At 33.3% G+C, this 23,888-nt stretch overlaps 1 protein-coding gene across 2 annotated transcripts in view; it reads left to right on the forward strand.

The window, feature by feature from the left end:
• Positions 1 to 23,888, forward strand: part of LOC129755128 (sodium/potassium-transporting ATPase subunit beta-1-interacting protein) — a 197,072-nt gene continuing 173,184 nt past the window's right edge. For both annotated transcript variants that reach the window (XM_055751468.1, XM_055751467.1), the window contains exon 1: positions 1 to 1,564. In XM_055751468.1, coding sequence (XP_055607443.1) covers positions 1,511 to 1,564 — 54 coding nt within the window. In that variant the 5' untranslated portion in view covers positions 1 to 1,510. The remainder of the gene's footprint in view (positions 1,565 to 23,888) is intronic.

Consider the following 23,888-nt stretch of genomic DNA (forward strand, 5'->3'; position numbering starts at 1 on the left):
CGTACGGGAAAGTTGAGTTTTGTGCTAGCGGGTCGATCTGACAAACAAGAACCGTTCCGTTGGTTGCTTCGATTTAATGATGATTGCCTTCAAGTGAGAGGCTGTTTCTTTCGTGATTCGATATCGTGTATTGTGTCAAGTGAGATATTTGTTTCTGATAGTTTCTGTCGCAGTTGTTGTCATTCCGATAAGAACAAAAATTGTTGTAACAAAACGTGCACGTTATCTGTCGGTGGTCGGTCGGTCTATTGGTGGTTTCGTTGCCGGCTAAACTGCTGCTTAACACAGGTCGCTTCCAGTCAGAGTTCTATCGGCAGGCTGCAGTCGCGATTTAGTGGGGCTTCTTCTTGTGGAGGAATCGCACAAAGTGGGTACCCTCTCCCCTCGTTTTCTAACGGTGCTTTCCGGTCAGCACACCCAAGATAAGCGCACGATAATCGGTTTAGTGGTTAGCACAAGTCGTTACTGAATTGGCTCCCCAGCGCCTATATCAGCCATGCTGCAATTCAAAAATCGTTGATTGAGGATTTTGATTGTTTCGGGAGAGCTTTTACATAATAATTAATCCGAAGCTCTGTGAGTGGTGGTTGTAAAATGGTTTTATTATTTCCTGTAAACCTATCGCTGTAGTAGTACAGCCCAGTTGCAAAAGGTGAAGAAGAATGATGAATTGAGGCTCCTGCTTGTACGCTGGCTACATTACCAAACCAACACAAACCCACTTAAGCTACTTTGAATTGCGGTTAAGCCGATCGTTTCAAGCCGCACGATCGTACCCTGTGAATGTGTGAGTTAGTAAAGCTGTTTGACCGACCGTTTAGCACCTGAGAAAAGTGCACAACCGATCGAAAGATCAGAATAGATGCGTTTCTGTCTACCAAAGTGTACGCGAAAAGCGAAAAAGTGGATCATTCATAACTAGAAAATAGTGTTCGGGCTAATTGAATAAGTGTGTTTGCTTGAGTTTAATTTTGGTAAATGTGTCAACTGAAATTCGACAAGAAGTCACGCGATACTAAAATTCTCACCTAAGTGCTTTCGAGAAAATGTGTAAAAGAATAGGTTTACACAAATCCATCAAGTGATTCACGAGACCCCCTCCCTACTCCCATTCTACACACGCGATCGAAAACCACCAGCGAGCAATCGTAAAGAAGAATACTCAACGACATCTCTGCAACGTTGCAAAGGTCATCGAAAGTAAATATTTATCCCGCTTATGCTGGTGCTGCTAAATGTGTAGTATATAGCTATTTTCGTATCGTGTTTCGGTCACAAGAATAGTGAAGTGCAGGAATCTGAATCAGCTCAAAGAAGGTGTGAACGGCGACGACATACGGCGCCAGTGTGTCATCGTCATCGTGGACTGCTTGGATCTCGTTAGATTTTGTGAAGGATTAGTGAAGATCGACCGTCACATCTCCCCGCGGCAAAACATCATCTACGGAAACGAATGAAGGCAACTTATTTTCGGTAGTTCACAAAACGGATGCCATAACACAACTATGACATGGGATCCTGTTCGAGACGACACTTTTTGTTGTCAGTATGTGTTCTGCAGTTGGTAAGTTCCATTGAAATGTTTTTAAACTGACCCGTTCAAATGTAAGAGCACCTGCAACGGTTCAGGCGTAAATATTGGTTTTAAGTATACCAGTTTTAGCACAATTTAAAATTTTAGAATCGGCTAAAACACCCACTCCCCACCGGTGTAGGAGCAAATTTAAAACGGAAACACTTCCATTGCAGACACTCAATAATTGAAAAGAAAAAACCCATTTTATTGGAAAAATTGCATAAGTTTTGAGTTTCACGGTTGATTGTCTTAAAATTAATTCTACGAATATTCTTTTTGACAGAATAATTATTTCAACTATTCTACCAGGATTTCACTAATTTAAAAGCAAATATGACTACACAACGAGGAAAAAAAGTCAATTGAAACAATTCTTCAATTTATTCAATCAAATTGCTTTGAATCAATGGAATAAGGTTTTGTTAAAATGAAATGAAAAAGCAATTTTTTTTTTCAAGTTTTTTTTTTTGTGATGGTCCCGTAGGCCCATTTGGGTCCTTCCTCCACCCCATACGCTTCTTTTATCCTTTGGATATTTAAATTTAACATTTATTTTCTTATTCTGTACGACTTTTTCGTCTTACTCCCGCGTATGTCCATCACCGTACAATTTCATATCTGATTTTTTTCAGATCTTCATCACTTTCTTATGATCCTTTTTAGGATTGGTCCTTTTATCAAATAGTCTGTTTTATGTGTCGTATTGTTAGTTTCTTAAAGGTGCTTATATTGACACTGTCTTTGATGCTCGGCGGTAAATTGTTGAACATTTTCAGTCCGTTGTAGAAAAGAGAGCGTTTGCTAATCTCTTTTTTAGTGTTGGGCAGTCTGAAGTCTTGTGCTCTTCTGGTATTGTATCTGTGTATGTCGATCCCGTACTGCAAGCCTTCCATCAAATAAGATGGTAACATTCCATTTTTCATTTTGTATATAAAAATTAAACTGTTGTATGCAATCCTTTGTTTAACTGACAACCATTGAAGAATATCCAGCATTAAAACACTAGGAGTGTATCGATTACAACGTATTACTACTCGCATTATTTTATTTTGTATTCTTTGCAGTCGATTTGTTTGTGTATCAGATGCATTGAGCAATATTGTGGCGCAATAGTCGAAGTGTGGCATTATAACAGATTTCACATAAATTATTTTTGACCAGAAAGTCATGTATCGGCTAATTCGGCAGAGTATACCATATTTCACGGCTATTTTCTTAATTGTATAATCGATATGGGCTATGAAATTAAGCTTTTCATCGACTTGTATTCCCAAATATTTGACTTGGCGCACTCTTTCGATGGCACAACCATCAATGAGCAAATCTGGACAAACTCCAATCTTCCGGTTACCAATAACCATCCAGTTGGTTTTGTTTATATTTAGACATAATTTTCTACGTTTCAGAAATTCTGCGATATTTTCCAAATCGGCATTTGCCTCTTGAATGACAAGCTCTAAGTCATTACCATTCCAGTATGAGACGGAATCATCAGCAAACAGTTTAAGACGACCATATCTTAGGCAGTTTTTCATATCATTAATATATAATATGAATAACAAGGGACCCAGGACACTTCCTTGCGGGACACCTAGATTATTTTCTCGAAATCTCGAATAATTCGAATAGTTATTGCTGACATTGATAAAGGAAACGAGAAATGTTTATCCCAAAGTCAAAGGAAATTTCCCTTTGATTTGTCGACATTTTTGTTTGACAAAAACTTGCTTCACTATTTGTAAATTTATGTATGGATACAGAAAAATAAATAAATAAAAATATTGACGAAAACTCCGAGCAATCCATACGAAACTAAAAATCTCTCAATATCTCAAATAAAACAAAAATTATAGAACAAACAATAAACATTTATTTTATCTCATCGAACAAGTATTGAAATTTTCTTTTCGTTTATTTTTTTCAAATTTTAGAACGCTGACTGGATTCACTAATTCGTCGAGCCCAAATGAAAAGCTTCTTATTTAATGATATTAAATCGAGAATAATGTGCCATCTATTATTTCTACTTGACATGGTTTTTACTAACATCTATTCTCAATTTATGTTACGTATAGGGTGGTTGAAGCGAAAAAAAAATTCAAATAATATCTCAAAAAGAAATTATTATCACACCCAATGTTACCCAAACATGTGTGAAAGAAATCATTGTTGGCCAAAATTTTCTCACCGTGAACTAAATCGGTCTGTCGTATATTTTGAAATCCTGTTCCAAATTTGCATGAATTTGGAACAAAGGCGTATAACTGTTGGGAATTTTGAAATCGATAACTGTGCTAAAACAGCAATTTACAACACCGATGCCAGCCGAAATGTTTTAGCGTGGTCGAAAACCGTGTTTTGCATCTACCGTTGGGACAGCCCAAACGTGTCACAATTTTCGTTCGTGTTTTACCCCCCTTCTCCCCCACGTAACACATTAATATCAAATTTTCTATCCAAAATCCACAAAACGTAACAACCTGTTACACTCCTTTCCTCCCTAATCGCGTTACGTAATATTTGAATGATTCCTATGAATGAAATGAATTGTCGGTAATTACTTTAAAAAACAACCAGCTTTGCAACCAGCAAAACAGAATAAACTTTTCAAAAAAATTGTTCAAACATCGATTGTGTAGTACAAAATTTGTTCAGAATACTTGTTTTTCAATCTTAATTCATAATCTTGAAACCAAACTTAAGATTTCAAGAATTTATCTACTCTAAGTTCTGAACCTTAATTTTGAATCCTTATTCTATGTCTGCATGCTTATCTAGAGTTTTGAACATAAATTTAAAACAGATTGAAATTTCTCAATCCTTAATTTGGTGTTTATGCTTTATATGGAATCGGAATTCATTTCGAATTTTTTAATTTGTATCATAATAATGAAGTTTGGATCTGAATTCATATTATTGAAAATTTTGAATTTTGAATCATAATTCTTTACGCAAAATCTTAATTTGAATCTGAATTTTGTATCCGGACTAACATTATGTAACTTTATTCGGGTGCATCCAAATGAAAAAAAAACCGGGAACCCTCAATGAATTCTTAATATTTTCAATTTTGCCTCATTACTTTTTTATGACCGCACCCTGAAAGCCCAGGAAAAAAAACTCCCTAATCAGACCTTGAGTGTCAATTTGACACTGAAAACCGCTGTATCTCTCTTGTTTCTCAACCGATGTTCACAAAATTTATAGTTTTGGGAACCTCAAATATGTTTCTCAGACAATATTCACCTACAACACTTCTGTTTTCCTTTATTCAAAGTCTAAGAAAAAAATCCGAAAAAACATGCTTCGGAAAAAGACTGTAGATCAGCTACAAAATGCTCGAAAAAACTCACTTGGTGTACAAAAAAGCTGAAGTTAGTGTAAGAAGCTATACGATGCACATAAGTATATATTTTTTGAAATTTTTTAAGATCATGACCGAAAACTTCATACCGATTCTAGTGGTGTTATTACGGTTTTTCGTTTTTCTTCAAAATATCGAAAGAATATCCTTATGTGCAACCGTGCAAATATCCAATCTCGAATCAAAACCGGGAAAATTATGTATGAATCGTTTTTCTCATTTATAAATCTTCTGAATTCAAATGCTCATTCATTTAATCAAGATTTTTTTTCTCAGAAGCTTGACATTTCAGAGTATTTCCAGCTGGCAAACCATACGAAAAAATCGGGAAAGATTCTGGATTAAAATTCCGTAAGAAAAATATGGATAAAGTTTTTTTTCAAAAATCGAAATTTTTGTGTTCAGCGCTTACATTTTCAGAGTTCCAGTTTCAGTCCCAAAATATTTTATGCGTACTTTTTTAAATAACGAAACGTAGCAGAAAAAATCTTGTCAATAATCTATTTCTTGACTCAGGTGTGTTGTCTGTGAATAGTAAAAATGTGTTTTAAATAAAAAAAAACCTTAAAAAAATGTAAAGCTTTGATTTTTTTCAAATGGCTGTATTTAATGTGAGAATGATATATTTTATAGTTAGTGCACTTTCTTTACAAATCTTGAGAAAAAATAAACATGAAAGTCTTGATGAAGAAATAAGTTATAGAAATAAAGAAAATTGGAAAACATTGCATTCATATTTTGATAGTTTTTTTCTGAATTCTTATTTCGGAACTTAAAATTGATGCTTAACATCTTTCTTACAACTGGCCTAAAATTTATTTTGTTCAAAACTCAATCAGACATACGCTATGCTGAATCAAAACTCAAAATAACAGAACTAGGGCTTGTGATATAGCTCAGTTGGCAAGTCTGTTGTCTCCTGAGCCGATGTCCGCGAGTTCGAGCCCAAGAGTAAACATCGAACACAGTTGTACCGGATAGTTTTTCAATAACGATCCGCCAACTGCAACGTTGATAAAGTCGCGAATGCCATAAAGATGGTAGAACGACTATGATCGAAACAAAAAAAAAAAAACAGAAATGTAAAGAAAACATTTCAAATGTACGGGAAACAATTTTGAAGAGTCTGAACAAAAAAGCGAATGATTTTGTTGAACCAATGAGAGTGGAATAAAATTGACTAATTTTCGGCTATTTTAAAAAGGGAATACGAAAGTACACGTAAACGTTTTTATCTTAACCACACTTCAAGTTTTCATTTCAATAATAATATATTAAGAAAAATCTAATAAAACGCAATTTTTTTGTTTGTGTTATTTATAAATATTGTGCTTTTTTACTGGTAACCGCATTCTTCAATAGAAAAGAAATATGAATAAATACTAATCATATGTTTGAGTTTTTGAATCATATTTTTTAAAAAGTCATTACAAAAAATTCCAGAATTTAAAATTTCATCCATAGCACGGTTTCGGAAAATTTGGATTCAAATTTCAGATTTTCATAAATATATTTATATAAATTTTGGGCTTAGATTTTTTATTATTCTGGCAAATCCAGTATCTATCAACCAGCCGGAGCTCAGGTTCTAGATATGCAACATTATTTTTTTTTAATTTGTCACAAAAAACTTAATTCCACCGAACATGAATCTTGAGCTTACATCAGAAGTTCACGTTTAAATTGAAATTCGAATTATGAATCCTAATTGTAAACTTAGTTTTGATTTATGGATCAGGCCGAAATTAATTGTTCATGATCATTTTTCAAATATCAGAAGCCAGAGATCAATAGAAAAAATCAGTATGAGGGCAGAAAAAAATAAACATGTTTTTCATTGGTACATTAACTTGAAATTTTTGTATCACATGGCGTTATATCAATGCAATATTTTATCAAAACCAAATCATGAAAATAAATTTTATAAAAAGCGAAATTGTTATCAAAGGCAAGAAAGAAGGTGGCAATATTCGATGAGTTTTCGCAGAAAACTAGAATTATTTTCTGCTAAAATTATTTTCTTGAAGCTTTGCATTTCAATTTGTTAATATTTTATTTTCAATAAAATATCTCAACAAACATTTATATACATAAATCTTTACTTTTTTTGTAAAAAACGATAAACAGATTTCTTCATGTTATTTGAAACCTGGGAAATAATAAAATATTATACGGGAAAACCCGGGAATTTGAACTTCTGATTTTTAATTTTAGCTTTCTTGTATGTATGTTTGTATGTATGAGAACGTACCAGGGGCTGATAGGTCTTTCGACCCGAGGCGGTACGGGAAGTCTTGATTGCACATTCAAATATTGTTCATGCTTAACCCATCAAAAATAATTGCAGCACTACCAAAGGGTCCGTTACCACTGGCTTGGGACAGGTTTGACTCATCTCACTCCCTTCCAACTGTTCGAAACAAATAAAAAATTCTAAAAAGGTTCCTAAGTACCATACTCATAATTCTAAATTTGCCGAGATACTCCGGCTGGCTTGAACCCACAATCCATTGTACATATATCAGTCTTCCGATCGTTTGATGTCCTGTCCGACCCCCTCTGAACCCTATAATAGAGTTAAGCTATTTTAAACACATGAATATATAAAAAAAAATAGTTACACTTTATTACATCTTACCTCTTTACCACTTTAAAAGGATACTTGTCTTCATACCATAAAATTCTTCGCGAATATTTAAAAGGCCCACAAATCAGTGCTAAATATTTATCTGGTCGCAGCATGCCGAGAATGCTAAAGCGATCACCCGAACCAAAAAAAAAACATATTTTTCTATTCCAGCATGATATGACCACTGATCACAATACGACCATCAGTTTTGGAAAATAACATTCAGATTCGTTGAAATTGGTAATTTAAAAATGGTGCTTAGTTTGAAACTTGATTATTATGTCCATTCAGTCGAAGCATCCAAGAACTAAGAACAAAAAACACTTTACACATGCAATGTTTTACACCAAAAGGTTTCTGTTGAAACGAACCATTTTCGGTACACATAACCTCAATTATCACGTCGGAGCTTGCGGGATCTTGAAGTGGTTACATCTCATCGGCATTATGATACACCGTTTTAGTAAATTCGGTTAAGTTTTCGGAATGAAAAATTATTTCTACTCACGATAGTCACGAACCAGAGAAAGTCACTATCAGTTGTACAAAAAACACTTGCCAAAACAAACTTTTTGTACGCACGAACCAGCCACAAGTACGTTCGAAAAACTTCCGGGGATCAGTATTCCACTAGACATCCGCTCATTCTTTGAACATATTTTCGAACAATTAATCACAAAATAACTATTAAAAAGAACTTTTGGGACGAAATGGAAAATCCTCGAAAAATTGGCGGAGCTTGAAAATTTTACGTCAGTTGAAGCCGCCGACTACTTTGATCTCACTTTTAATTTTAGCTTTCTTGGACACTAAGTAATTTTTTTTAGCAATCCGTAGCAGATCTACATTCTTTTTTTTTGAAGCATGTTTTTTAGGTTTTTTATCTTAGATTTCGAATAACTGAAAACTGAAGTGTTGTAACTGAATTTTGTCTGACAAACATATTTAAGATCACGAGGCCAAAATTCAAAACTATAAATTTTATAAAAATCGTTTGAGAAACAAGAGAGATATATTGGTTTTACTAACTTGAATTAAACTCGGAATTCTGGAACAAAATTTTGATTTTCAATTTTCGTTGACATTTGTATCCTGAATTCTAAATTTGCATATTTGATTTGATTATTTGCTTTCCTGTTTAACGTATAAATACTGTAATTTCATATAGTCTGGCAGAGAGAATGACAGGAGCCAATCGAGCATTCTATGTAATAATGTAATTTTCAAGCTCTTCATAACTCTCTCCAGTTTAAAAATAAAAAGTAGTTACTCAGATTCGTAAATTACATGCTATTTTTGTCAATTTAGTTCGAAATCGCTTTTGAAAAATATTTCAATCATTAAGATCTACAGATAAGACAAAAAAAAAAAACAGTAAAAATTAAGCTAAATAACTGTAGAAAAAGTTACTAAAATGCCAAAAAGCTTTGAATCACAATACTTCAACAACAGGGTTCGAAGTTGGTCACTTTTTAGTAACTTTGTCACTTTTTTCAGGCTGGTCACTCACAAGTTACTTTTTTTGAAATTTGGTCACTAAAGTCACTATTTTTCTAATAATTTCCTTACAACTGAGCCTATTTTTTAACATTTTCTACTCATTATTAAAAACATTATATTTTTTCAAGACACACGGTATGTATTCATTAGCTTATCATAAGTTTATTCGTTTAATATTTATTTGACGGGTTCGTTTTCTTTCCTTTCGAGTCCTGTGGGAATTCACACGATCTAAATTTGGAGAATGGCTCCGATTCACCAAGCAAGATTATTGTTCTGTTTTGCGTTGATACATTATTTGGATAAAAATTTTAATTTAAACAAAAAGAGTTTTTGCCTAAAAAATGTATTTTTTGTTTATTTTTGACACTCTACCAACGTTTTGGCATTTGTGTCAAGAAAAAAATGATTTATAAATTTATTACTTAAAATATTTCCTAAAGAGACACTCTCACAGCATGTTTAAGTTTAACCAAGATTTGGAGTGTTATGACTTTGAAAGCTTGAATTTGTTAAAATATAATTCTCAATTTAATTTAAAAAAAATCAATAAAAATCTGTACAGTGCACTTAATCACTTGATAGCTCTTGTTTGTATTGAATGGAAGGTAAACTTGTGAAAAGTGACTCAATTGAATCGAAAATATCAGATATTTCATTTCTAAGTTCCCTTATTTCTGGACATTTTCGAATCATTTGAAGATTTGTAGATATATATACAGTGAGGGGCAAAATAAAGTGTCCAAATTATTTTTTTTCAATTTATTTTATTTTTCTGGTTAAAATTCAACGAAAACACAACGTTATCATTTTTAAAATATTGTTTATTATGTTCTTTTCATTCTTTGTTAAAGTTGCGCTGGAAAAAAAAAGAAAGAACAGTCCCCCCACAATCATTAGTCACTTAACGTATCCCTCCACCACAAAATGTTCGTTTATTCGGGTGTTAGTAGACCAAATATCAAGCATTGCATGAATTTCAGTCATTAAATGCTTCCTCTTTGAGTTCAAATATGTGGCAACACCCGAAAATCAACATGGAAATCATCATGTTTCTGGCAAACATTCAGGGGCATTCTATGATAGTATAAATTCCAGGGGCATTTGGGTAGAGCTATAGCAACCAAGAAATGTTTTGCTTTGCTAGCAAAAAAGTGACCCATGATTGTGTGAAATTTGGTAGATGCTGTAACAATTATGGGTCAATTTTATTTTGCAAATATTATTTAAATTTCGCATTTTATTCGCTCTGTTTTGTTTGTAAAATGTTAACTCGACTTTTGTGCTTATATCAGACCTATTTCTTTTGGGAGATCTTAGTAGTCTGCGACTGGAAACTGACGTGTTTTTTCAAGCTCTCAATTTCAAACTTGTGAAAAAGTTTCAAAGTTTATTGAAAATCAAGTGTAAAACGTTATTTCGGTACGGAAGAACCCAGTTGTGATACCAATAATGGAGCGACCGATAAGAAAGCCAAAAGGACCCTCTGAATTTTAGGAAATCGATGCTTAAGCTGGTTTCTTGGCTGATTCCGGTGGTTGTTGGAGAAACTTTGATTCAGCAGTGAAAATACCGGAGCTAAGTACATATTTATTTTTATTACTTTTCTGTGGCATATTTTTGCTTGTTGAAGTGCAACTGTTTGTATCTTTTTATGTAGCCTTCCAACAGCAGATGTGGTCTGTAGTTTTTCAGTTTCTTTTTTGAAAATCGCTTTCTCAATAACCCCTTTTTATAATCGCCGGAAAACAGGAAACTATTTGGAAACTTAATAAAGAGTTCGAGAGAGAGATAGTTACTACAGATAGTTCATTTACATCATTCGTTCCTGATTTTAAATTTCCCCTCAAAATGATATAACAAAATTAAATAAAGAATAAGCATATTCGAGCAGGATTCGACCAGACCGAACTGAACGCAAATGTGTTATAATGGCAATTCGTTGAGAGAAGTTCTAGTTTCGCGATTTATTTAAATAACGATTTTATTCGGGAAAACAGTGAAATTGAGAGATTTCAATAAAGCAACCAGCGAGCAGTGAGCAATGCAATATATTATTTCTATTAATATTTTCATTTGCAATTTTCAAGCTAACTTAATTGAATACGAAAATACCTGTGTGCGGTTCCAAAGAAAAGATAACAATAAAAAAATAGATTGTAATATATCAGGCAGGAAACGTAAAAAAATGATAGTTTAGTGAAATCTTCATTTTAAAACTTTACTACAGTAAAATTTTCCTAATTCTTATTTGGATAAGAAATATTAAAAGAAAATTATAAATTAAAAACTGGAACATTTGATCATTTCAGGTTGGGGAAAGCATGAAAATTTGGAAGTGTTAGATACTTGAATATATTTTGAAAATTGAATTTTAAAGATGTTGATAGTAAAGAATTTATACGATGAAAATCTAAATTTTTGTAAACTATGGAATTATTAGGAATTTTAAAAACTTGAATGTATAACCTGAAAATTTCAAAACTAAAACATTATTAACATGTGTACGTTCAACATAAATTCAGAAATTTGAAGTATTAGAAACTTGAGGAATTGAAAATGTGTCAATTAGTGAAAATTTCGAATTTAATCTGGATTTTTTTTCTGAAGATTTTTCTAAAAATACAGATTTGAAAAATTATTGTAACTAAAATTTTTTTTTTATTCAAAAAGCAATTGAAAATTTTGACTTTTCATATTTGTGAATAGATTAAATGAAACTTTAAAAGTTTGAAATTTGGATTTGGAAAATTTTGAAATTTTTGAACTCAAACCATGAAAATTTTTGTCAATTTCAGTGTGCACTAAAACATTTTTTTAATGGTTTATAGCTTGTTGTAGATTATAGGAAAGTTATTATGAAATCAGTCATTCTTTATTTTAATGTTTCTTTTTCTTGAAAAATGAGTTCAAAAGGGTTACATTAACATTTCAAGAAAATATATAATTCTAAAATATAATAGACTCATCTTGTCATTGTTTCCTACTTCTTAACTAATGTAGACGATTGACTAGAAAACCGTGAGAGTGCAAAAATAGAAAATAAAAGTTTTCATTAATTTCTGGTGAGAGACAACTAGAGAAGTTTTCAAAAATGTCCATTGCAGAGATAATGCTAAATGAAATGCATATCAATTGATAAGATAACCTTTCGAAAATAAATTAATTATGAAAGAATCCATTCAAAGATACTTTCGTTTAAAGTTTTAAAATCAAATAGTGCATGATTATAAACGGCAGATCTAGGAATACACAGAAATTGGTTTTCTTTATCATGTTTTTATTATTTCTGATAGAATTTGTTACAAATAAACTTAACTTATTTGAAACATTTGTTTGACTGATAAAAAATTCAATGAAAAATCTTTAACATTTTGGAATTTTATACCAAACATTTTTGATAATTTAAAATGTGAGGCAACAGAGAGTAAAGAATCATAGAGTTTTCAAAAAGGCAATATTCATAGAAAAACAATTTGGAAAAATTTGTGTCATTTTAAGTTGCTTTCTGCCTTCAACCATTAAAGCCCTTTTGCAAACTCTTTGCTTCAACAGGGATCACGTTTAGGAAGAAGAGCTAGTTTATCAAGGAAGAAATTTGGATATTATTGATTTGCCTTCAATATTTTACTCGATCCAATTTTATTGGACGTTTATGAAATGCCTCATAGAAATAGGAGTTTCTTTAGGAAATGTCTAGGAGCATAGGAGGTGTAGGAAACTCATGATCGCACCATTTACCAAAATGGATCCTGATCTCTACCTTTCACCAACTAACACAACCCCTTCCTTGGATACTTGAATATGGATTCGCAGACGTATAGACGGTTTCCATAGTTTGTGATACTAGCTTATGTCTGGCTCTGACAATTTCAATTTTTTTTTTTTGGAGTGCAAGAGCGAGAGGTTGCTAGTTAAACTTAAATAGTATCTTACTAACAATCCTTCCTTTTTCCCCATTGACTACTAGGACGTGGCCGGCGCCGTTATCAATCATATAAATCATATAAAAAAGGGAGAGCATCAGTTTTGTGCAATGAGAATGGCTGCTAATCCCAAGCACCATTCTTTTGGACTTTGTGCAAAATTGATGGCCTCGATTAATCACGGAGTAGCAACGTGGAACTTAATCTGCTTAGCCACGCCAGCGATCATGGAATTCGAAATGTATAGTTTGAAAATAATGTAAAAAATACGAAGTTCCTCTAGAATCGATTTAAAAAAAAAACCTGTTATTGAAGCATTTCAAGTTCAATGATTTAAGGTGGATATGAGAAGTCAACCAAGCTAAGCTTAGCTAAGCTATATCAGACCTATTTCTTTTGTTGGATTTTTTGAAATACCCGCATAAGGAGCTTAACGGTTCAAGATGTCAACCTTAAAACATTGGAAATTTGTGCGATAGTTCAACAGGTAATAGTTAACGTATGACAAAAACTATTCAAACAGCGATTTTCTGTTATCAAGCGACAATATTTTTAATGCATTTTGATGACACTGTTGATAAATTAAAAAAATATAATATGAAATAATTTCATTCATTTTAGCAGCAACCAGCTGTTCAAATGCTCGGTGACTAATGATTGTGTGTGACCCATGATTGTGGGGGGACTGTATTTCTGATAGATAAAAAACAGTTAATATTCCAAAAAAAACAGGGGCAAAATAAAGTGTCCAGATCAGTACAGCTTCAAATAATTCAAACTGAAGGCAAACAAGAACGATTTAATAATGGATATGGCCTCCTTCAGCCTTCAACACCTCCTGCAAGCGCTTCGGCACACTTTCAACAAGGTTGTGCAAGTGTTGTGGGTCGAGTTCTTCCCACGCATGCTCCAGGGCATCAAAATAAGTACTTTTATTTGTCACACCAGTCTTATCAATCAGAGCATCGAGGATGGCCCACAGATTTTCGATGGGGTCAGATCAGGACTTTGTGGGGGTCATTCAAGGGGTTTGACGCGGCAGAAATGGAAAAATAACTTCGTCAGATTGGCCGTATACTACGGATCGTTATCCTGCTGTAAAACAAAGCACTTTTCGAGGCCCGTCTTGATGAGGGATACTTCGAGGTTTTCCAGCAGGACATTGCAATATGACTCAGCTGTCATGATTCCGTCAATTTTTACCAAATTGCCCACCCCACCCTGAGAAATGCACCCCCACACCATAACGTTACTTCCTCCGTTGCTCAGTGCTCGATATCAATCGAAAACGCTTACTGAAGAAGATAGTAAGTTGCTATCGAAATACCGGTATCTAAACTTTTCATTTACCGTGGTTGAATTAAAAGGAATCTTTCGATTGCTTTGATTCAGTGGAAAACATTGTTGTGTAAATTTGAGCTATTCAACCGGAAGAAGCGGGATCATATGTGGCGCAAGTCGGGTGAGGAGTTCCAAGACCGCCATATCCAAGGAACAGTCAAGCACGGAGTAACGTGACGTGAAGTAACGTGACGGTGTGGGGGTGCTTTTCTCAGGGTGGGGTGGGCAATTTGGTAAAAATTGACGGAATCATGACAGCTGAGTCATATTGCAATGTCCTGCTGGAAAACCTCGAAGTATCCCTCATCAAGACGGGCCTCGAAAAGCGCTTTGTTTTACAGCAGGATAACGATCCGTAGCATACGGCCAATCTGACGAAATTATTTTTCCATTTCTGCCGCATCAAACCCCTTGAATGACCCCCACAAAGTCCTGAACTGACCCCATCGAAAATCTGTGGGCCATCCTCGATGCTCTGATTGATAAGACTGGTGTGACAAATAAAAGTACTTATTTTGATGCCCTGGAGCATGCGTGGGAAGAACTCGACCCACAACACTTGCACAACCTTGTTGAAAGTGTGCCGAAGCGCTTGCAGGAGGTGTTGAAGGCTGAAGGAGGCCATATCCATTATTAAATCGTTCTTGTTTGCCTTCAGTTTGAATTATTTGAAGCTGTACTGATCTGGACACTTTATTTTGCCCCTGTTTTTTTTGGAATATTAACTGTTTTTTATCTATCAGAAATACTTTCTTTTTTTTTTCCAGCGCAACTTTAACAAAAATTGAAAAGAACATAATTAACAATATTTTAAAAATGATTACGATGTGTTTTCGTTGAATTTTAATCAGAAATATAAAAGAAATTGAAAAAAATAATTTGGACACTTTATTTTGCCCCTCACTGTAGATATCAATTTAAGATTTCAAAACTTATTGGAAATTTTCGATAACGTTTAGTAATATCAGGATTACTGATATTTATTTTTTACACTTTTCCAAGAACTTTGTGAGATGTTTCTTGGATCTTTTAATTTTTCCAAGAAATTATCGTATTAAATGAATATTTTTTTTTAAATTCCTTTTTTTTAACTTAATTTTCCCTAGTAAATCTTTCAAATGAATGATATATGAATCATGCAAGAAAGACTGCAGTGAATCTCTTTGGAAATGTTCGATTGTAGGTAAATTCTCTTTAAGTTAGTTTAAATTTGAAAAATTATATTCTACCTTGAAGATTAGTCTCGTAAAATTTAATAACTATCTTGAATCATAAGTCAATTTTTTGGCCAGCTTTTTGTCAATCTTCTGTCATAAGTTTGTCGTTTATCTATTTTCAATGCTCTATCATTGATTTGTCACTTTGTCAAGAGGACTTCCCAATTTTTAATTTCATGATTCTTTCACTTTCTAATTGGCAAATTGTAAAACTCTGTAACTTGCTTCCTAAAGACTGGAATGAATTAGAATGAAATGAAATGAAGGAGAAAATAAAGAACCAAAGAATATCAGTCGTTTAAAATTACCTAAAAAATTACTCTTTCATCAAATGAAATTTCTGTAAATGTAAATCTTAACTCAATTTCTATAAATTCTTTAAATTTTTCGTTGAACATGTGCTGGTTTTTTATTTGCATTTGTAGATTTCTCACATATAACAATTTTGTTTTAAATGTTTGGTTTCTGTCAATTGATTTCAAATTGTTAACTTTTTTCAATATAATTTTAGGCTTTTTCAACTGTTTTAGAGGCACTGAAAAAATTCTGATTTGAATACATACACTTTTCAATATACACTTTACAATTTTCAAAATTTGTGGGTTTTTTTTTCAAAGAAAATGGATAAACTAGAAGTTCTGTTTGGGCTTAGTTGTCCTAGTCCTTCGGGTACGTCCTTTTGGTTTCCTCCCATTGTTTCCTTAGAACTTGAGGATTCTCGCTATTCTTAAATTATCTTAGCTCATTCAAAATGTTCCTCTTTTGTCCAACAAATTGCTTTTCTACTAGTGAGGCCAAGAGCCTTTCAAAAACCGTGTTTCAATAAACAGAATTGTCTTTAAAGCGTTATATTTTAGTTTCCAATGTAATTTTCAGGTTTGTTTTCGTCTTGATCTGGTCACTAATTTTACCCTAATTTCACTTGAAAGTAACTATTTTGCCCTACTTTTTTACCACATGGTCGCTTCTAGCCCTGCAACAATGATTTTCCAATGTTTAGAAAGTTTGCTCGATTGGCTCCCGCTAATGACAGTTCGATTGGCTCCCGTCATTCTCTTTGCCAGACTATATGAAATTTAACGTTGTTAAAAGCACGCGCTACCTGCATATTAGACTGAGTTGATTTGGTGTCATTTTTTAATTGCTCAAACCCTGGGGTATAAAAAGCTTTGTCTTGGTCCAAAACTCATCCATGATTTTTTTGCAGAATTTTAAAGTTACGTTTACATGAGTATATTTGAACTTTCAGGTTCGTATCTAATTAGACAAAAAAGTTATAAGCTGTTTAACAGGAGTATGTCTTTTCGCATCGATAGACGATAGATTCAATTGACATTACTGCAGGGTGCCTAGCGAGGTATTGCATGACTACTTTTCACGCATTACTTCGCGAGGCTCGAGCAGGGATGTCAATTGAATTTATCGTCTATCGATGCGAAAAGACATACCCCTGTTACAGCTTATAACTTTTTTGCCTAATAAGATACGAAGTTACGATCTTGGACAAAGTTGTTCAGTGAAAAATTTCTTTCAGGAATTTTATAAATTGGCACAAAAACCGTCAGCTGGCTCGGTTTCACAGAAGAAACAAAAATTATGTTGATTTTTCAGTACAAATTATTCAATTTTCCCAGACAAAACTAAAAGTTCAAATTTACTCATGTAAACGTTACTTAAAAATTCTACAAAACAATCATGGATGAGTATTAAACCAAGCTGAAGCGTTTTAGACCCCAGCCAGGGTTTGAGAAATTTAAAAATGACCTCAAATCGACTCAGAGTGCATATGTATGCAAGCAGACCAGAATAGAGAATGGAGAAAAATCTGTAAAAATAATGTGTTTTAAGTCACAAACACCAAGTTTGAAATCTTGGAGATAAATTGTACGAAAATATAACAACCCTTATTACAACAGGGAGTTCTGATCACAACATTTTTTTTCCTCTATTTTATTAAAAATTCATAACAGATTTGAAATGTTCATAACAATTTCGGGCGATATTCGAAAAGAAAAAAAAAGCATTTTCCGTGTCGCAACTTCAGCTGCCTAAGATTTCCCAAAAGTCGCCCCTTACAATACGTCTAAGTTTCAAAATTGTGATCTTGCTTATACGGACGATGAATTTCTTAAATCAACGTGTCATTCATGCGTTCAGTTCTATTCTTGAATTACAAGCAGAAGATTTTCTTAACATTTGAATTTATAGCCAACCTTATTATGTTTCACTTGAATAAGACGTCAAGATAAAAAATATCTAAAATAATAACTAATCATTTGCTGTAGTGATTTAGTATTAAAAGTTGTGGCAAACCTTTTGCGGATGAAAACCGTTACGCTTAAAGTTTGCTCAAATCTCAACAAAACGCATAAAGCCACCGACTTAAATGGATGAAAGAGCTGAAAAAGGCAGCTTGATGGCCAAGGCCGTCAAGTAACGCCAACTCTCGCCAGTTTCGTTGACATAAAAGGTAGCAATCTGTCACTGGCTGGTGGCTGCTCTGGTGTGAGCCATAAAAATATTGCCAAGTTTCAGCATACCCTCAGCCTCCTCAACGCAAAACGAAGGTATGAAGGTATGCAAATACGTTTGTCAACCTACGCACTGTATGGATCAACAAAAGTATGAGACGAGGCGAGAATCGATTCGGCTTAGTTGTTCACACTATTATGACACCCGCTCGGCTTGTTTAGTGACATGTTGCAACAATAATAACGGCCGTAAGAAAACCGGTAGGACGACCTTTTGCCTGTCCCAGGCGCCTCGTTTGCGCCGAGGAAAGAATCTGGGCTTAATTTCAAGCACGTTAACACCTACGCATCAGATCACTCAGGTCTGCCTTTTAATTAGACTTAAGCTGTGATACATTTATGAAGAAAACTAGTTTAATATGTAAACTAAGAGTTTTTGATAGCCAACGTGTTTATCGCTCAATTTTATTCATACGACGAATCGCAAATTCATGTCTTTCTAAACATTGTCAAAATGCATAGGTGCACTATGACTCAAAGACTTAGGAAGCTAATAAAAAACAACTTCTGCTTATCATTGGCAAGCTGCATCGAAAAAAAGATAAAGGCACCCATACTTCCTCATTTTTAGTTTATTTTTTTGCACCTGAATATACTGAACGAAAGTGCTCATCGTGAAAAGTGGGGGTGACGAATTGACTTTGTCGTTACTCGCTACTCATCTATTTCATATCTTTACTATTGGCGGAAGTGTTTCACTCGAACAAGAGTGGCTGTTGATGTCTGTCACAGGCAGAACGGCTATCACTGTCATTTTGAAAGCTTCCTATGTTTGTGTTCCAAGTTTATTTAAACCTTAATTTATCCACTTTGTGTAGTGTACTATCTTTGATTTTGGACATTTCACTTTTTTAACATCATAAGACTTTTAAGCTTTCTGAGGAATGAAACACACTATCTGCAGAGGATATCAAAACTTATTTTCAATCACTTTGTATAGGACTATAAGTCTACCCAGAAGATAAGGTTTTCTGAAATTTAATCTAGAATTATCTAGACCTAAGTAAACAATTGTAAACATACAAAACGAGTTTGGCTCCTTAAAGCCTCAAGGTGTGAGTCGTTTCAGATAAAGAAATTCCAAAAAAAGGCTTAAAAAATGGAAAAATAATTAAGCTGTTATTTTAATCGAATGACTGGCAATCGTTCCAAAAAAAAGGTTTCCCAGGTCCCCTTGTACTCATACAGTTCATCACTTGCTCTCATTGAGAATTCATACAGTTCCAACTTCACAATTCCGGCCACGACTTTTCGGGTTTTGATGGGTTGAAAGTTTACCTTGGGCGGTCCCGAATACTTTTTTTTGTTTCGTCTCAAAGAATAAATAATTCTACTGTGATTAGAATGCCTCGCTTAGCACCCTGTCTCTCTTTCTCGAAGGAAACAGCGTGGAAAATGCGAGCCGCTCGCTCCATGTAGAGAGGTTATGTATATTTAATTTGTCACAAAACGACGGTATATTCGTATCGCAAAGTTTTGTTTGTTTCAAAGGAGCAAAAAAAAACAAACAAAGCTGCCTTTTTGGGCATTGTACTTCAACGTTATGAGCAGCCCATAGGTTGCCGGAAAAAAATTGTTATATTTCCCAGAAGTAGACCAAAGTATCGATTTCTGTCGCATAATCCACTTCACCAACCAGTAGTAGGTAGCAGCTTTATCTTATCGCTTGCTCATGTGGCGTTTGAGAGATTGATCCATTGCTGTATGCGAAACCTCTTTTAGCTTATCGTTTATGAATTTGAAAATTTTACGGATAAGACATGACTTATTAATCGGGGTAAAGAAGTTTAACGGGGTGAATAAAACTTCGGCGACAGTTTTCATTTATGAACCATCGCTTTCGTTTTTGAATTCACTGATAAATCAGAAGACAAGCAATATACGGCACTGAACTCAAAACGGAGCATGCTCTCACAAATTTCTTAACCATAAAAATACAGAAAAAGAATGTAGGATAAATTGATTGGCTCACTGTTTATTTGGGAGGATGCCGTGCGCCAAGCGATTACCTAAGCCTAATCCGCTCTTGAGTGTCAATATGACATTATTGGAAGTTTGGCGGCTTGTAACATTATTCAGTTGCATCCAAATAAAAAAATTATCGGGGACCCTCAATGAATTCTTATAATCTTAAATTTTGCATCAATACTTTTTTTTATGGACGCACTTTAAGCACAGGAAAAAAAACTCCCTAGCTGGACCTTGAGTGACACTTCTTGCTTAAAACCGATATATCTCTTGTTTCTTAACCGATTCTTACAAAAATTTATAGTTTTCTAAACATCGTAATGCAACTCAAATGGTTTTTGGTCATTATTCACCTACAACATTTCAGTTTTCAGTTATTCCAAGTCTAGGAAAAAAATCCGAAAAAACATGCTTCGGAAAAAAGACTGTAGATCAGCTACGGAATGCTCTTAAAAAAATTCACGTAGTGTCCAAGAAAGCTGAACTTGAAAGCTATACGATGCACATAGGGATATGAGTATGACAAATTGAAACTAAAAATATTTTATTGAACAAATAGTAATCAAAATATAATCAAAAGAAATCGTGACGTCACAATGCGCCTCTTTTTTCATTTTTTCAATTTTTTACAAAACCGCATTTTCTGCTCTTCTATTTGATCAAATTTTATGGAAATGTCAGAAAAGTATCGTTTCATTACAACCAAAGAATCGCTGTTTTTGTTTTTTTCAATTGTCGATTTAGATTTATTTTAGAGCGATTCAGTTTCGTGACGTCTCTACGCGCTTTTTTTTAAAGCAGGGTTTTGCAAAGCGTTGTGACGTCACGAAATTTTATGGTCAGCTACATGAAATAAATTAAAATATAATCTTGAAATTAATGCTTAATTTACTAAAATGGTCAAAAACTCAACAAATTATGTGATTTAATGATGAAATCGATCCATTTATACCCAAAAAACTAAGGGAATAAAATCTTAATGGCTCATATAAGCAGATAACGTTTGCAACACTGCGCACATCAATTTTATTTAAAATTTATTTGTACGATGATGTGAATATTATTTAAAAAAAAAACTTATGCTAGGAAATATTCATTTGTAAAAGCGTTGAAATATATTTCTGAATCTTTTCAATATTTAACTGCAGAGGATAGGAAAAATAAATTATGATTTCAAAATCCTGCGATCTATTAAAAGTTAGTTAATGGACACTAGATTGCCTAAATCAGCCCACTTATGAAAAGCTTAAATAGATCCCAGGCCTAGCACAAAGTCCAGTGCTAAATTTGGGGGACCGGACCACGGAAATAGATGGCGCAAAGAGCCTAAAATTTGTATGGTATTATGAGAATTTTTCTTTTGGAAAAAAACATGAACACCCAGTTTTGCACCAATTTCTGAAGTCCCTATCGGGTGATTTGTTTTCAGTATAGTCATTCACAAATCTTTCGTTATGACAAACAGTTTATCCCAAGGTCCCATTTCGATAAGAGTTCTGGTGAAAAAAAAACATATTGAGTTTCAAAAATAAGCTTCTGATTACAATTGAATTACAAAAAATACATGAATGATCGTTAATCGTCGCTTGTATAGCTGTTTTGTAGCTTTATAACTGTTTTATGATAACTCTAATCTCTCTAATGCGCTCTTCAGATGAAATATTGTTATAATTCAAGCTTTAAAACACTGAAATTAAGAGATAAATTGGTTAATAAGGACCAACATTATTGGTGAAAAACTATTTAAAATGTTTTTTGTTCATCCCGTACACGTTCCGCTCAATTCTATACAAACTTAAGGTATTCGCAGTATAATATGGCCATAATTTTGCATGGAACCCTGTGCTAGTACCTTCATATTTTAATTTTGTTATTCAGTTAAAAGTCTCTTCGTGGGATTTAATGTGAATACGGGGTTCGATTTGGATTTTCTAGCAACATTCTTTGAGGTGGAAGTTTCAATAAATGACTATTTTCTTAACAATTTTATAAGAAATTTATTTTCCTTTAAAGTCTTGTGAATTTGAACGAAAGAAAATGTGTATCTATAAAATTTACCATGTTCAAAGATTTTTTTTGATCTCATTGCATTTATTCCATAGTCAAATGTTGGTTGCACATAATATAAACAAGTAATAGAAGCTATTAGCGCGTTTTTTTTTTTTCATTCTTATATAGAAGAGCTTTATCTTATTGTTATTTTCTTTTCATACCCCAGATAACTACCTGCAAGATTTTCGTACGACCTGCTGTATAATTCACAAATATTCTTTTAAAAAATTGATGAGGATTTCATGTTTATGATTGGTTATTTATTCTCGAATCAAGTTTTTTTTATTTAAGACGTTTTAAAATAACCGCGTTTATGTGAAAAAATATGATTCTAAATTTCATTTAAAACTTAATAATTGAATTAATTTATTGAAGTGCATTGTAATGTTAAACTTGTTGTGAAGAAATACTATAATAGTGTTGAAGTAAGAAGCCATGGACGTTTCCGAAAAAAAGGAAATCAATTCTTTACCCGGGTGCAACTCACAACCTTCTGAACCGATTTTTATTTTGAAAAAAAGCATTGAATTTCTCTCAAAAAGTTTGAAGAGATCTCCTATTTTCGACAGTATGTGACGTTTAATGGAATCATAAACTGAAAAAATAGTAGAATTTTCGTGACGTCACAACACTTAAAAATAGATACCTTTATTACTGATTCTGGAGCGTGAAGTTTCTGTGATTATTTTTAATCTAATATCATGCTTAAAAGATGGCTTTTTTACAATCATTTTGCTATATTTTTTTTATATAGCTAGTTTTTTAGACAAAGTTATATTTCAAATAAAGAATAATTGTTATAATCAGTTTGTGTTCGTACTAAAATGTTTAAATTTCAACGTCAACATATTCAATTCCGAAAAAAGTTAACTGAAATTCTTTTGATGGAAAATGAAGATCAACAAATAAACTTTCAAATGCTGGGCAAATAATTTTTGAATAATGAAAAATAAAAAACGGTTCTCCAGTTGAGGGGCGCTTGAAATGGGTCATATATTACTGTTGAATTTTTTTAAGATCACGACTGCAAAAAATGTAAAAAAGGGGTGTAAAAACCGTACCAGATAAATTTTGAAAAAATGATTAAATAGTAGACGTTATTAGGCACATTTTCGCATCTTCAGATTTTCAAAATACGAAACACAGAGTTTGGGACGAATTTCTAAAGTAGCTGTTTTTTTTTAACTTTTTGTCTATTAGCAATTTCTCATATATTTTCTTGCACATAAATTCAACCTTGCACTGGATTTTGAGTATATTTAAGCTAAATTCCCTATATTCAACGTATAGCTTCTAATTTCAGCTTTCTTGAACACTAAGTATTTGACACTAAACATTCGAGCATTCAATAGCTGATCTACAGTCTATTTTTTCCGAAGCATGTTTTTTTCGATTTTTTTTCTTAGACATTGAATAACAGAAAACTGAAGTGTTGTAGCTGAATATTGACTGAGAAACATAAATATTTGAGCTACATTATGACATATCCAAACCTATAAATTTTGTAAAAATTGGTTGAGAAACATTGGCTTTAGTCAGGAGTGTCAAATTGACACTCCAGAGACTGTAACGGGTCAAAATTTCAGGGCCGGATGAGGATTATGCACCCTTGAAAATGTAAAAATCTTAAAGTTTATTCTCTGGTCAAATAAATTTCCTATCAGTAGAATCAATCCCAGAAAACTCTCTCGAGGATACTTAGAGGTTGTATATAGAAACAACAGGCGATTGACGTAATCTATCATCTAGCGAGATTTTTTTCTAAACAAGTTCCGTTAACAGAA

Source organism: Uranotaenia lowii, chromosome 3 (assembly GCF_029784155.1).
Source record: "Uranotaenia lowii strain MFRU-FL chromosome 3, ASM2978415v1, whole genome shotgun sequence".
Lineage (NCBI taxonomy): Eukaryota > Metazoa > Arthropoda > Insecta > Diptera > Culicidae > Uranotaenia > Uranotaenia lowii.